Source organism: Dendropsophus ebraccatus, chromosome 1, assembly GCF_027789765.1.
Source record: "Dendropsophus ebraccatus isolate aDenEbr1 chromosome 1, aDenEbr1.pat, whole genome shotgun sequence".
Classification (NCBI taxonomy): domain Eukaryota; kingdom Metazoa; phylum Chordata; class Amphibia; order Anura; family Hylidae; genus Dendropsophus; species Dendropsophus ebraccatus.
Window position 1 is genome coordinate 128,166,027 of NC_091454.1, and position 14,229 is coordinate 128,180,255.

Here is a 14,229-nt window from a genome sequence, read left to right on the forward strand (position 1 = left end):
AACTGAAGTTAGAATCTAGAAAACAATAAAACGCACAGATGAGAAACCCTCAAGTGATAAACTCTTGTTTCCAACAGGAAACTCCCATTAGAAAACAGTCATGCACATTTAAAGAAGCAGCCTCTTACTCTGGATGGATATGTATCCGTATTGTTACAGGAGTAGCAGTTGTATTGTAAAACACAGATGCATGTGCTGATAGCTTGAACATAATGTTTAAGAATAGATTGACTTGGTAGCATTATATACTCCACATATTATGTTCTGCTTCCTGTAAAATTTTACACCATGCTGCGTGTCATTTATGCAACAACAAAGGAAATCCAGGCAAAGGAAATTAATGTAGGAATATTACATGAACAGTAAAACACATTTGGTATCACATAGTCTTCACTTTATTCTAAGCTGATATCTATAAAATTGAGTTCCAATTTTTTTGAATCTTAATATATTGGAGAGCAGCCTTTCCTGTGTCCCTCCATCTGCTTCTCCTCTCCAGGACTCCCCCTGGTGGCGTCCTTCCTTATGGACAACACAGCTGGGAGGATTCTGTACATTCCTAATGTGAACATGGGTTGATTCTGATTCTTCTGAGTGAATTCTACCAGCACCTAAATGGGTCACTCCTTGCCTTGCCGGTGATTGACAGCCCTATCCTCCTGTCTAAGTTCTTGTCTGTCTGCCCCAATCACCTGTGAGACTGGGACTTTGTTTCTTTTCAAACCCAGTCATTCACTATTCCCACTAATCTCTGATGCCCGCTATAGTGTATACTTTGTGGTCCTATACTCGCTTTATACCCTGTGATTTGCTATCCTGTTCAATTGGTTACCTGACCTTGGCTTGTGTCCCTGACTACGTATTTGTCTCCTGACTTGGTCTGTATTTTTGTCCTCTAATTTTTCTTTTTACTCTGGTATGCCTCATTGACTCTGTTTATTGACTAGCAACTTTGTACAAGAATTTGCCTCTAGCTTGCTTACCACCTGCTATTGTGTATTTTTTGTCCTTGCCTTGTATTTGTCTTGTGTCTTGTCCCACCTATTTTAGCATAGGGGGGGGGGGGGGCTCCAAGTTTTCCCGTGTTGCCTAGGACACACTGAGACAAGCAGGCAGGGACAGTGGGATGGTGTCAGGACTGCATTTATCTCTGTATTATCTTTGTGTATCCTGACCTGTTCTGACATTAGAGTCCATGATTTACTATTGAAAAATCACCAGAATTCTGGCATAGTTTGCACCAAAAACCTGCTTTGCACCACATTTAGGCTGGGTTCACACTACGTATATTTCAGTCAGTATTGTGGTCCTCATATTGCAACCAAAACCAGGAGTGGATTGAAAACACAGAAAGGCTCTGTTCACACAATGTTGAAATTGAGTTGATGGCTGCCATTTAATGGCAAATATTTGCTGTTATTTTAAAACAACGGCTGTTGTATTGAAATAATGGCCGTTATTTACTGTTATATGGCGGCCATCCACTCAATTTCAACATTGTGTGAACAGATCCTTTCTGTGTTTTTAATCCACTCCTGGTTTTGGTTGCAATATGAGGACCACAATACTGACTGAAATATACATAGTGTGAACCCAGCCTCATAATGTGTTTTAGACACTTTTTGTACTTCATCTGACAAGAAGACATAGCTTCTACAATGGGGTATTGCTTCGGTAAGGGGTGCATGGTTTAAGATGCTACAACTCTACAATTGCACCAGAATACATTGCTCTAGTGCTGTTGCAGTGTGGGTCCCTGCTGTGCTGCACTTCCTTGTTTTATTGTCGGCACAAGGACCTGCCTGCTCAGCCCATCAGCCCCTGGCCACAGCAATATCCCACCTCAGCCAGTGATTGGTTGAGCAGACAGGTCCATGTACTAAGAGCAACACAAGAAAGTGCAGCACAGTAGGCACTAACATGCCAGCAGTAGTGGCATGATAGCATTATTATTATTTTTTTTTACATTTCCCTTCAGAATAGTCAGCAAAATATCCTAATGGTTCACAAATGCAAAAGACTGTCATCAAAAGCAGAGTAGTTATTCAGTTCATGAATATGTTTTAATATCACTAGAACTATTACCATCGTCATTTTAGACTGGGTGCCAATGACATATCCTATGTACAGTAATTGTTGCACAGGTCGGATTGGAAGTCAACAAGCATAATGTCAACACAAAACTATGCACTGAATTTCTTGTCTTTGTTACTAAGCTGAACAAACCCCTACAACAAATACTTGACAGCACTTGGTTGACTATACGTATAGACATCACTGTAATGAATATGTGTTCGGTCCAATTATGTCTGACAATGTAGCATCATGCAAGTGCCAAACTCAGTGGCTGCACTGAAATATTCACCAATGCACTACTAAAATCAATAAAGCCTGAATATGGATCAACAATGTGATTTGTATGGTATACAAAAGCATTGCTCTAAGATGTAAGTTACTTCTAGTTTGAACCCGGTTATTCCTTTATGTCAACAACTTGACTCCTTTCACATTTATAGCTCTTTCAGTCACTCGCTAACTTAATTTTAACTCTTGAGTAAGAGTCTTCTATTTTAGGGCAATGCTTTTTGTACAATACAAAGCATAATAGAAAACCATGTAAAAGTACTGCATGGCAAGGACAAAAGAGCCTGCTCCACAAACAAAGGCTGTACCTAGCCTGTAATATTAAGTAGGCAGGGCACTGTAGAAAACAGCGAATGACAAAGTCCAGGGTGGAAAAAACAGGGACGTTTTGTCCTTGTTTGTGCAGATTACATATTCATTGATGCAGTGGGGGTCATGATTAAAATAAAATACAGCCACATTAATGCTCCAAATTGTTTTGCTTTTGCATCAAACAAAGAGAAAGCTTTCTCGCAGTTTTTCACGGCAGGCATAATGGGCATCCAAGCTCTGATTTACCACACGTCCTGCCTTCTGCAGCTCCATGTTAAGTTAGAATATCAGCATGGAAGGTCACACAGTGGGAATGACCTTTCACTAATCACTACACATCAGCTACTACAGGCAGAGCTCATTACAGAGAAATTCTTCAACTCACAGCCTTTCAGATAGAGGCGAGCTTTGATTTTTGGAAACTAAAAGATAATTTTGTATTTCGGAGGGGGGGAGAGGAACGAAAAATAAATATTAATTGTGTAATTTTGTTGCCTGGGCTTTCTCTGCAACCAGTCCACTCGGCAAGCTTTAAAACAGATTTTAATCCTGTATCGACTTGATGCCTGTAATTTTACTTTCTGCCAAAGAAGGTCAGAACATTTTTCTTCCCAGCGTTCCCTGCTTTCTGTAAAATGCCTGCGTTGTCACTAAATGGGTTGCCAGGACATTGCAATCTCCATAGAAGTTAAACCGAGGTCCTGTGGTTGTTTTGTCGTCACCATTATTAGAATATGATGCAGCTGCAGGGACTAAAAGCTCTCCTGCCTTTTACAATTGGTTGCTTAGGACAAATGGCGGGTGACTAATGCAGGATAAACTACTGGTTCAACCTCGGAGCAGTTGGTTCAATTTTCCATTTCTAAGAGAGCAAGTGTTTCAATTGAGAATTTAACAGAGGGGTGTCCCTTTTTAACAGAACATCATTAGTGAAAAAGAACTTAAGAGCTGGAGAAAATAGGACATAATTGGCTAAAATTAAATGCTTTTTTCTCCACTTACCGGCCATTTGCTGAATACCGCTAAATGCACCCAGGTTACTGGAGGAGGTGGCTTGCTGCAGGAGCTGTACATAAAAGAAGAAGAAATCAAGCAATGAGACATCCACAATGAGACAAATTGGCTGCTTGATATGCGTTGTTGCACACAGGGCTTTTTTCCCTCCCTTTTCATATATTCTATTTCTTAAAGACTTTTTGCTCACGGATGGACAGGTTGTCCCCTGGGTCGGAGCTGTAAATCTATATCAATGTCTAATCTCTCTACAGAAAGGCACACACACTAGGGGGACTCAATAAAATGACTGCTTTAAAAACAATTAATCAATTTAGTCTTTTTAACAGCCAGGTGTTAAATACATCTAAACCGACACAGCGCGACTAATTAAAGCCCTCCGTAGTATTGTAGTTACCATAACTCATTTTTAAAGATTAGTCACATTTTTTCCCCCTTCTTCCTTCAATGTCTTCTTCCCAGAAAGAGACTGAGATGCGGGCTTCTGCAGCATCGGATCGGTACGTACAGGCATACATTTATGTCATTACATGTTCGAAAGTTTTAGCCATAGAAATTTCTAAAGCTCTTATGTGAATACTGAAGAAGCATTAACTATGATTTACACTAATAAACCTGAAGGCCCCTTGAGTTAAAAACTAATTACTCATTAAATGTCAGTGTTGCAGAAAACTAGTTGTTCCGCATCCATGTTATTCCGCTGTTATAATTTTCCATTCCTTCTCATGTGGAGGACTGCAGGCTAATTATAAACAGGTAGAACATCTGGAGGTGTTTCTTTGTTACAAGGAATGCGTAGGCAAAAGTCTTGCAGTCTTTTGGAGTTGTGACAAATGGTTTACCCTTTCCAACCTATGTACCTTTGTTTAACGGTGCATCACATGTTCTTGGGTGAAGGGCAACTAATTGGGCTTAACTGATGTATAATATATGTGGTATGCATATCACACATCTTACACAATAGGGTACCAATAATCGCTTCTTTGAAAGAGAAAAGTAAATTTTATGTTATGAATTTATGTGGTTGCTGGCTATCATTTAGAATTGGGGTCATCTGAATCAGATGTACAAAAAAACCTTTCCTTCTTATGGCATTTCTAAGCCCCACTTGATGAACACACTGCAGTGATCCAGTCCAGACATTGCTTATCCTCCCAGTCTGTACAGAGAATTAACAATAGACCACACGCTTTCAAAGGGAATCCATTAAAAGCTCTATATCATGCCCAAGTGTCAGGGAGGCTGTGCTGAGCTGTAATATGTTAGCCAACTCCTTCCCCCACCCTTCCCCGACTTGACTTATCGATGTATAGGGCTTGGTTTCCAGCAGTGAGCTCTGGGCATCAATTGGTTAAGGCCGATAGGGCTGAGACACAGAGGAGGCATGCAAAACTTTACAGACAGAATTGCTCTTATTTATATCTATAAAAGTTACTTACTGCTAAGTACTGTGGTGTAAGTCCTCCTAGTCCAGTAAGGTTCCCCCATGTGGCAGTATTAAGCTGTTGCATTTGTTGTGCTAACTGTTGCTGTAGACGCCTCTGTTCCTTGTCTTTCTGTGTATCAGCAAATTTCACCACTATTGGTGAAGAACACCCCTAAAATAGGACAGACCACAACAAAATGTATATAACAACTAATACAGCATTGACTTTTCTACATGTAATGTAGGTTAGGTTACTTACTGGAGTCCACATGACTAATCTTACACATGTCCTAGTGCTGGGTATCTTGTAGAAGTACCTTAGTATATGTAATGAACATTTTGCATATATCAATAAACAGGTTACATCTGACTGTATACCACTCTGTAGGTCTATATTGCAGGTATAGTAACTGGAAACAAAGCATGATTAGAGGTCTTCTGGTAAAGTATCACTGTGACATGACTTTCACTAACAGACCTATTCAGCGGTGGATTTGCCATTGGTTGTACTGGCATACAATGTGTTCAGCATCATTGCCCCAAGAAGAAGCAAATGCAAACTTACTCCACTGTAGGTTCATAGAGAATAATGGGATCCCGGGCATAAGTGGCACTTACCACTAGGTGGTGGAGCCATTGTAGGAAAGGAAGAGAAAGAATGTGCATGACAAGCAGGGGGTTGGCTGAGCATGCTTAAATGGCCATGGGTGGGTGAATGTTGCATGGTAAAGAGAACAGAAGTGCAAAATGAGAAAGAAAGAAGGACAGAAGACTGAAAGTACAACAGAGCACAGGACTGACTGAGGAAGTCAGGCCAAGTACAGTCTAAGGCTATGTTCACACACCGTCTTTTAGGAAAACCATCAATTTAATGGCCATAAAAACTGCTGTTGTGTCATGATGATGTCCATAATTAGTACACTCACGGCCATCATTGTGAAATAAGGGCTGTTATCTGGTCTCAAAATGATGGCCGTGCTAAAAGACAGTCATCAAATGGCCAAAAAAAGACAGTTTGGGAACATAATCTTCTTATGTTTTAGTGTGAATGCCTGAAATCTGTATAAAAGCTATGACATGTTACCAGGCTGCATAATAAGGCTACACAGTAAGACTATGTTCACACAGCATCTTTTTGGGCCATTTGACGTCCATCTTTAATTATAAAATGACCATTATTTGGTTTCAGATTGATGGATGTCCTAATGTGGGAACATTGGTGTGGGAACATAACCTTAAACTTCACAATGTTTACTTTGATTTTGAAAAACTGCAGCAGAAAGGCAATCATACTGTGACAGTACTGCATATAAATGCAACGTGTGAACAATGCCTTAGATTTTTTGGCAAGAAAACTCAATCTGCCTATGGACTTATCTCATGGTACCAGATAAAGGATATGTTCACACACTGTAATACAATGGCAGTTGTTTAACAACAGTCATTGTATTATAGCGCAGTATCGGGCGCATTTCCTGAGTGTTCCTGAGGCCTATACTGCCATATTGGCTTCAGGAACATTGTTAAATAGTTATTTGAATTCCGGGCACCTTTGGATGTGCCTGCAATTAAATTACCCATTGACCTCAATACATTGTACGGCCATGAGAACGGTCATACATTGTCTGAACAGACTGTAAACAACGTAATGCTACACTGATACACGGATTCACATATCCATAGATATTCTGTTGAAATTCACTTTAAGCATTTTAACACTCTACTATTATAGGCCGTCCAATATAACTACCACTTGCAGGTTCAGGAAATATATTGAAGTAAATATTTCCGATTAGAGACCTGCCACTTGTGAAATAATTTGAGCTAAGGAATCAATGGGTTTGTACCAGGAAATCATCTCCTATGAATGATCTATTCTGTACGCCGGCTGACATAACCAGCAGTAATTATGTAGTACAATAAGGTATAAAAGAGGTTTATCTTATGGTTTGATCGCAGACAGATGGGGCTGTTTTAGAACGAAGCAAAAGAAATCATCATAAATACGTGAAAGTGAAATACAAAGCAGTTTGCCTTGATATCTTGACTGTAACCTGACATCCCATTTCTAGGAGCTCCCTCTCAATGCAGCACATAAAAACATTTTCTTCATTGTATAGCTATCATTATTCATTTTTCTCTGCCTGCTTCATATTTCACAAGTTTGAGAATTTCAAAAGGAGATGCTATTATCAGAATTGTAATGACATGTGAAAGTGTTTTGTTGTTGAATGAAATCTGTTTAGAGAGATGAAATATAGAGCAGCCATGCCTAGGACATACTTTACAGCTTGGAACAGTGATATCATGATGGATTTTTATTTAGCTTGTGGGTAAAAAAAACAATGGTGATAAAATGTTATACATGAGCTTTACAGGGTTGTCCCATAAAGTTTCATGAGGGGCTACTTCTGTGACCCTTACTATTGCAAAGAATGAAGGGACTCCAAGAGCTGAGAGAGAATGCACCAAAGCTTTCCATAGAAATTAATTTGGTCATTTACAGTATGTCAGCACATGAAAACCAACAGCCAATGCTAATGCTACTTTACATCCGAAAATGTGCTCTTGGTAACAATAAGAATAACACTGGTCAGACTCCCAACTAACTATTTTTACTAAGTGGTTTTCACAAAAACAACACTCATCACTCTTGGCTGTTTTAGTCAGCTCCATTAACTTTGAACAGAGCGGCAGTGTGCATGCTTGACCGCTGCTTCATGCGAATGCTTTGTTACCACAGTCAAAGCGCGGTAATTGGTAATTGGTGGAGGTCTAAATACTGGGGGTTTCAGTGATAGGGTTGTCTGCCAAGGCCACATGTGTTATGAGGAGAGATGAGCATCTTGCCTAAGGGGGAGGACTGCAAGGTCTCTGGTGATGGTGGTGGTGGGGCTGTTAGTGTAACTGGAGTGTAACAACAGTGATGCTGCACTCAGCGGTGAGTAGGAGAACCATCACACTGTTCCTCTGGCCAGAAGCTGCTCAGCGTGATCAATATGATGTCAGTCATCTAGTGTAGTATTTTTTTTTTTAGTTAATAGGAAGCCATGCCAATTTTGGGGCTTTGTACCCACTAGGGGAAAGGCGTATCTACTGGGGTGCACTGCACCTACTGAAGGAGAGACAATACTTACTAGGCAGCATTGTACCTATTCATGGAGCAACTATACCTACTTGTGGGGGCCACACGCTTACTTGGGGGGGGGCATTTTACCTACTACTGAGGGAGCTCAATCTAGTGGGTGGGCACTGTGCCTATTTGGCAGACTGTACTTACTGAGGGGACCACTCTACCTACTGGATGGCCACTCTGCCAAGTTGGGAAACACTTTACCCATTGTGAAGGCAACTATACAACCTTTGAGGGCATTGTAGCTATTGAGGGTCCTGTACCTACTAGGGAGCAACTTTAACTACTGGAGGGGGCATTCTACCTACTCGGGGGCACTATACTTACTATGTGGGCAACTCCATCTCCCTGGGAGAAACTCTTCCTGCTAGGAGGGAGCTCTACTGATGGAGAGTCAACACTCTACCTAATAGAGATGCAGCTCTACTTTATGAGAGCAACTTTACCTACTAGGAGTCAGCTATATCTACTAGGTGCTACTCTCTCACTTTACTGTGAAGCAACTCTGTTTACTGAGGGGCACCTATCTACCTATTAGTGGCATCTTCCAACCAGGGGGGGCATTATTTGGAAAACTTTGTAAAGGCAAAGGAGAGGATGGCTTTGGAACAGTGGAGGGCTTAAAGTGTCACTGTAGTTATAACTTTCAAAATCTAAATCAACAGTAGATGTGATATAAAGCAAAATTGCAATTTACATTCATGATGTTTTTTTAGTTATAACGGAGAACACACCACTTCCTGTTTTCTGACCTTTTTTTTCTAAAAAAAAACAGGAAACAGTAAGAAAACAAGAAGTCCTGTGTATCCCAGGTCATCTAAGCACTTACAGAGAGAAGAAAGTCATGTGACTGCTGGACACATTGGGCCTTCTGGAGACTGGACCTGGATTTCTGGTAAGTTCAGCTTTGTTTTACAGCATAGTAACAACAGAAAATAATGAATGTATATTGCAAACTTGCTTTATTTCATATCTACTGTTGATTTAGATTTTGAAAGGTATAATGTCAGTGACACTTTAAACTGTTTGTCCAACAGATTCATGGGAGATGAGTGTTAGCAGCACAATGGTAATATGTTAATATTTATATAATACAGACACTGGGGGCACTGTTTAGTTTCAGACACCAGAAAAGATAGAATTGGCAACCTTGCCTGGTCCTTGCATTCAGACATTTATCATTTATTATGTGTATAGGTGAAAAATGTTGTTTTGGGGGAAAGCTCCTAGCTTTTTCTATGCATTGAAGTCAGGGGGTGGCCCTACACAGTGGTTGATATCTCTGTATGCCTGCTCATTGAATAGGAGTGCTTCTGGACTCCTACATTATACTAAATATTTTTAAACCAATTAATATAGAATATAAATTTACTCAGCTCCTCCTGCTCTAACATAAGCATGATTCCGATATATTAAATGCCATTTTTAGGTTGATACAATTTTGCGTCAACCTTTTTTTCTCCTACTGACATAAACATGATGATACGCTAATATATGGGGTACTAAGGAAAAGCTGTCCTCTAATGCGATATCCATTACTGTAGTTTAATTGCTACAACCGGATACATGGCAGAAGTAACACTTTGGCAATTGGTATTTTCTATGACCTATGTACAGTGGTCTTCCAAAAAAAGTGATATGATGTAATGATATTTTACACTCATTTTAATGAGCATACAAGAAATGTGATAGCATTAAAAAAATAAAATGGTGTAACAGACAGAATTTTATCATCATACTTTGGCCGATGCATATATTTTTATTTGGTATAATAGTTATAATAATATAGGTAGTGTCTGACCTACTTAGGTGGTCTGATTGTAATTTATCAAAAAGAATTTGATTCCACTTATATGATGAAAAAAATGTGCTAGTGTACCTTACTGCACTGTTTGCTGGTGCTATGGAATCTTTATTTAACTGGTGTATTGCATTTATTACTTTTGTGTATTCATTTGTTATGTGCTCCATATAGAAAGAGCAGAGGCTACACAGTTTACAATGGTATTAAACACAGAAAATACCAGCAAGGTTAAAATCACACAGGGACGTGTACACTGTTATCTCAGGAAGCAAACCTGCCATCAGGATAAATGACAGACTAAGTACTTTTCAGGCACGATTCGGACACAAAGCACTTTTAATGGGAAATGGCGAGGCTCCAAGGGGTTACAAGTTCTGTATTAGTCACTGCAATTATCAATACTAATTAGTGCCTCACATTACAAAAATGCCACCAGTAAACACATTTAATTAATTCCCTGTTAGCCAGACTGTACACTTCCTGATCTCTCATAGATACAAGGCAGAACGTTCTGGAGAAAATGCTACACCATTCTGCACATGGACAATTTAATGACCAATTCCTAATACTTGGGGGAAATATCATTAACAAATTGAACGTCCCCATTTCTGAAGGTATGGTCTCATGTAATGGCTATTGTACAGCCAATACATATGTTCAGACATTCTATTTGCTGTGTTTTTTTTTTTAACCCCCACATTTTCTAAAGTATTTGTCATGGCCAATCATTTTATGTGTGATAACCTAATTCACACCCCAGTCCTGCTAAACTGCACAAACAAGGGGGAACTGTGGTCTTCTAGCTCTTATACTACCACTAGAGATGAGCGCAGTTCAAGCATGTTCGAGTCCAATTGTTCGGTATTTGATTACTGGTGGCTGAAGGAGTTGGATGCAACCCTAGGGAGACCAGGAAAGCATAGATACAGCCAGTGACTTCATTTATAGAGGTCACAGCACTGACACCAGGGAATAATGTTAACACATTATTTTTACTGCATTTTTCCAGTTTTATCCATTGTATACTTTTTTTGTTTTACAGTGCATTGTATTCAAATTAAAAGTGTCATAATTTTGTTTTTGCAAACAATAATCACCCATGGGGCTCTATTAACCCCTTAAGGACAGAGCCTGAAATGGCCTTAATGACAGAGACAAATTTTATGAATATGACCAGTGTCACTTTAGTCATTAATAACTTCGGGATGCTTTTACCTATCCGGCTGATTCTGAGATTGTTTTCTCGTGACATATTGTACTTTACATTTCTGGTAAATTGGAGTCGATACTCATAACAAATCTTTATGAAAAAAACCCAAATAATGTGAAAAAATGTGAAAAAATGCATTTTTCCAACTTTGAAACTTCTTTGCGTATACAGAAAGTGGTTATACCACATAAATTATATATTAAATAGCATTAGCAACATGTCTACTTTATGTTGGCGGCATTTATTAAACTATCTTTCATTTTTTTTAGACGATAGGAAGCTTAAAACATTAGCAGCAAATTTCCAAATTTTCAGTAAAATTTCAAAATCAGATATTTTTAGGGACCTGTTCAGGTTTAAAGTGTATTTGAGGGGCCTGTATGTTAGAAAGCCCCACAAAGCACCCCATTTCAGAAACTGCACCCCCCAAACTCTGCAAAAGCACATCCAGAAAGTGTTTTAACCCTTTAGGGGAGTCACAGAAATAAAAGCTAAGTGTGTAAGGAATTTGAAAATTTTAATTTTCTGTGCAGAGATTTTATTGTAATCCAATATTTTTCATAATTATAAACCTATTACCAGAGAAATGCACCCCAATAATTATTGCCCCGTTTCTGCAGTTTATAGAAATACCCCATATGTGGCCCTATTGCGCTATTTGACGCAACCACAAGCCTCAGATATAAGGGAGCGCCTAGTGAATTTCAACGCCTCCGTTATATTTGGTCATTTCTGACTGTACCACTTCAGGTTGGCAGAGGCTCTGGGGTGTCAAAACCTAAAAAACACCCCTAAAGGGACACCATTTAGAAAACTACACCCCTCAAGGAATGTAACAAGGGGTGCGGTGAGCATTTGGACCCCACAGGTGCTTCACAGATTTTCCGAACAATATGGCGTGAAAAAAGAAAAATTTATTTTTTACACTAAAACGTTGTTCTAGCCTTCAATTTTTCATTTTCTTAAAGGGATAAGAGGCAAAAAAAGACAAAAAATGTGTAGCGCAGTTTCTCCCGAGTACAGAAATACCCCACATGTGGCGATAGAGTGCCAAGGGGGCGCAGGACGAGCCTCCAAAGGGAAGGAGCGCCAATTGGCTTTTGGAAGCTGAATTTCACTGAAAAGGATTTCAAGGGCCATGTCGCATTTACAGAGCCCTCGTGCTGCCAAGACACTGGAAACCCCCCACAAGTGATTCCATTCTGGAAACTACACCCCTCAAGGAATCTAACAAGGGGGGCAGTGAGCATATGGACCCCACTGGTGACGGGCACAAATGTGGAACAATGTGACGTGAAAGGGAAAAATGTCATTTTTTCACTTTCATGGCACAAATGTGCCCGTCATCAAGGGGTCCATATCCTCACTGCACCCCTTGTTAGATTCCTTGAGGGGTGCAGTTTCCAGAATGGGGTCACTTGTGGGGGGTTTCCAGTGTTTTGGCAGCACGAGGGCTCTGTAAATGCGACATGGCGTTCATCATCCATTCTAGCCAAATCCAACCTCCAAAATCCAAATGGCGCTCCTTCCCTTCGGAGGCTTGCCCTGCGCCCACATGGCGCTTTATGTCCACATGTGGGGTATTTACGGACTCGGGGGAAATTGCTCTACACATATTGTGTGTTTTTTTCTCTTTTAACCCCTTGTGAAAATGATAAATTCAAGGCTAAACCAACATTATAGTGTAAAAAATGTAATATTTCATTTTCACGCCACATTGTTCCACATTTGTGCCCGTCACCAGTGGGGTCCATATGCTCACTACACCCCTTGTTACATTCCCTGAGGGGTGTAGTTTCCATAATGGGGTCACTTGTGGGGGGTTTCAACTGTCTTGGCAACACAGAGGCCTTTTGAATGCAACATGGCCCCTCAAAATCCATTCCATCCAAATCCAGCCTTCAAAAACGAAATGGTGCTCCTTCCCTTCGGAGGCTTACCCTGCACCCGCATGGTGCTTTATGTCCACATGTGGGGTATTTACGGACTCGGGGGAAATTGCGCTACACATTTTGTTTTTTTTCTCCTCTTTTAACCCCTTGTGAAAATGATATATTCAAGGCTAAACCAACATTATAGTGTAAAAAATGTAATATTTCATTTTCACGCCACATTGTTCCACATTTGTGTCCGTCACCAGTGGGGTCCATATGCTCACTACACCCCTTGTTACATTCCTTGAGGGGTGCAGTTTCCATAATGGGGTCACTTGTGGGGGGTTTCAACTGTCTTGGCAACACAGGGGCCTTTTGAATGCAACATGGCCCCTCGAAATCCATTCCATCCAAATCCAGCCTTCAAAAACCAAATGGCGCTTCTTCCCTTCGGAGGCTTACCCTGCACCCGCATGGCGCTTTATGTCCACATGTGGGGTATTTCCGTACTCAGGGGAAATCGCTCTACACATTAAATGTTTTTTTTATCTTTTAACCCCTTGTGAAAATGAAAAAACATGACAAGATTAATGATTTAGAGTAAAAATTTTACAAAAATTACACTAAATGTTGGTCTAGCATTGATTTTTTTCCATTTCCACAAGGGGTTAAAAAAGAAAATGAACACAAAACGTGTAGGGTAGTGTCCCCTGAGTACGAAAATACCCCATATGTGGACATAATGTGCTATATGGGCACAGGGCACGCCACCAAAGGGACAGAGCGCCATTTAGAGGCTGGAATGGAGGATGGAGGCCATGTCGCCAATTACAAAGCTCCTGTGCTGCCAGGACAGTAGAAACCCCCGACAAGTGACCCCATTCTGGAAACTACACCCCATAAGGAATCTAACAAGGGGTGCAGTGAGCATATGGACCCCACTGGTGACGGGCACTTACGTAGAACATGTGCCGAGAAAATAAAAAATACAATTTTTTTCATTTTCACGTCCCAAATGTGGCCGTCACCAGGGGGCCATATCCCCGCTGCCCCCCTTCTTAGATTCCTTATGGGGTGTAGTTTCCAGAATGG

At 40.3% G+C, this 14,229-nt stretch overlaps 1 protein-coding gene across 14 annotated transcripts in view; it reads right to left on the bottom strand.

The window, feature by feature from the left end:
* The window catches only part of CELF2 (CUGBP Elav-like family member 2), a 374,581-nt gene that overhangs the window by 46,639 nt on the left and 313,713 nt on the right, over positions 1–14,229 (bottom strand). For all 14 annotated transcript variants that reach the window (XM_069978742.1, XM_069978756.1, XM_069978747.1 and 11 more), the window contains 2 exons: positions 5,130–5,288; positions 3,679–3,742 (listed from right to left, as the gene is read on the bottom strand). In XM_069978742.1, the coding sequence (XP_069834843.1) occupies positions 3,679–3,742; positions 5,130–5,288 (223 nt within the window). The remainder of the gene's footprint in view (positions 1–3,678; positions 3,743–5,129; positions 5,289–14,229) is intronic.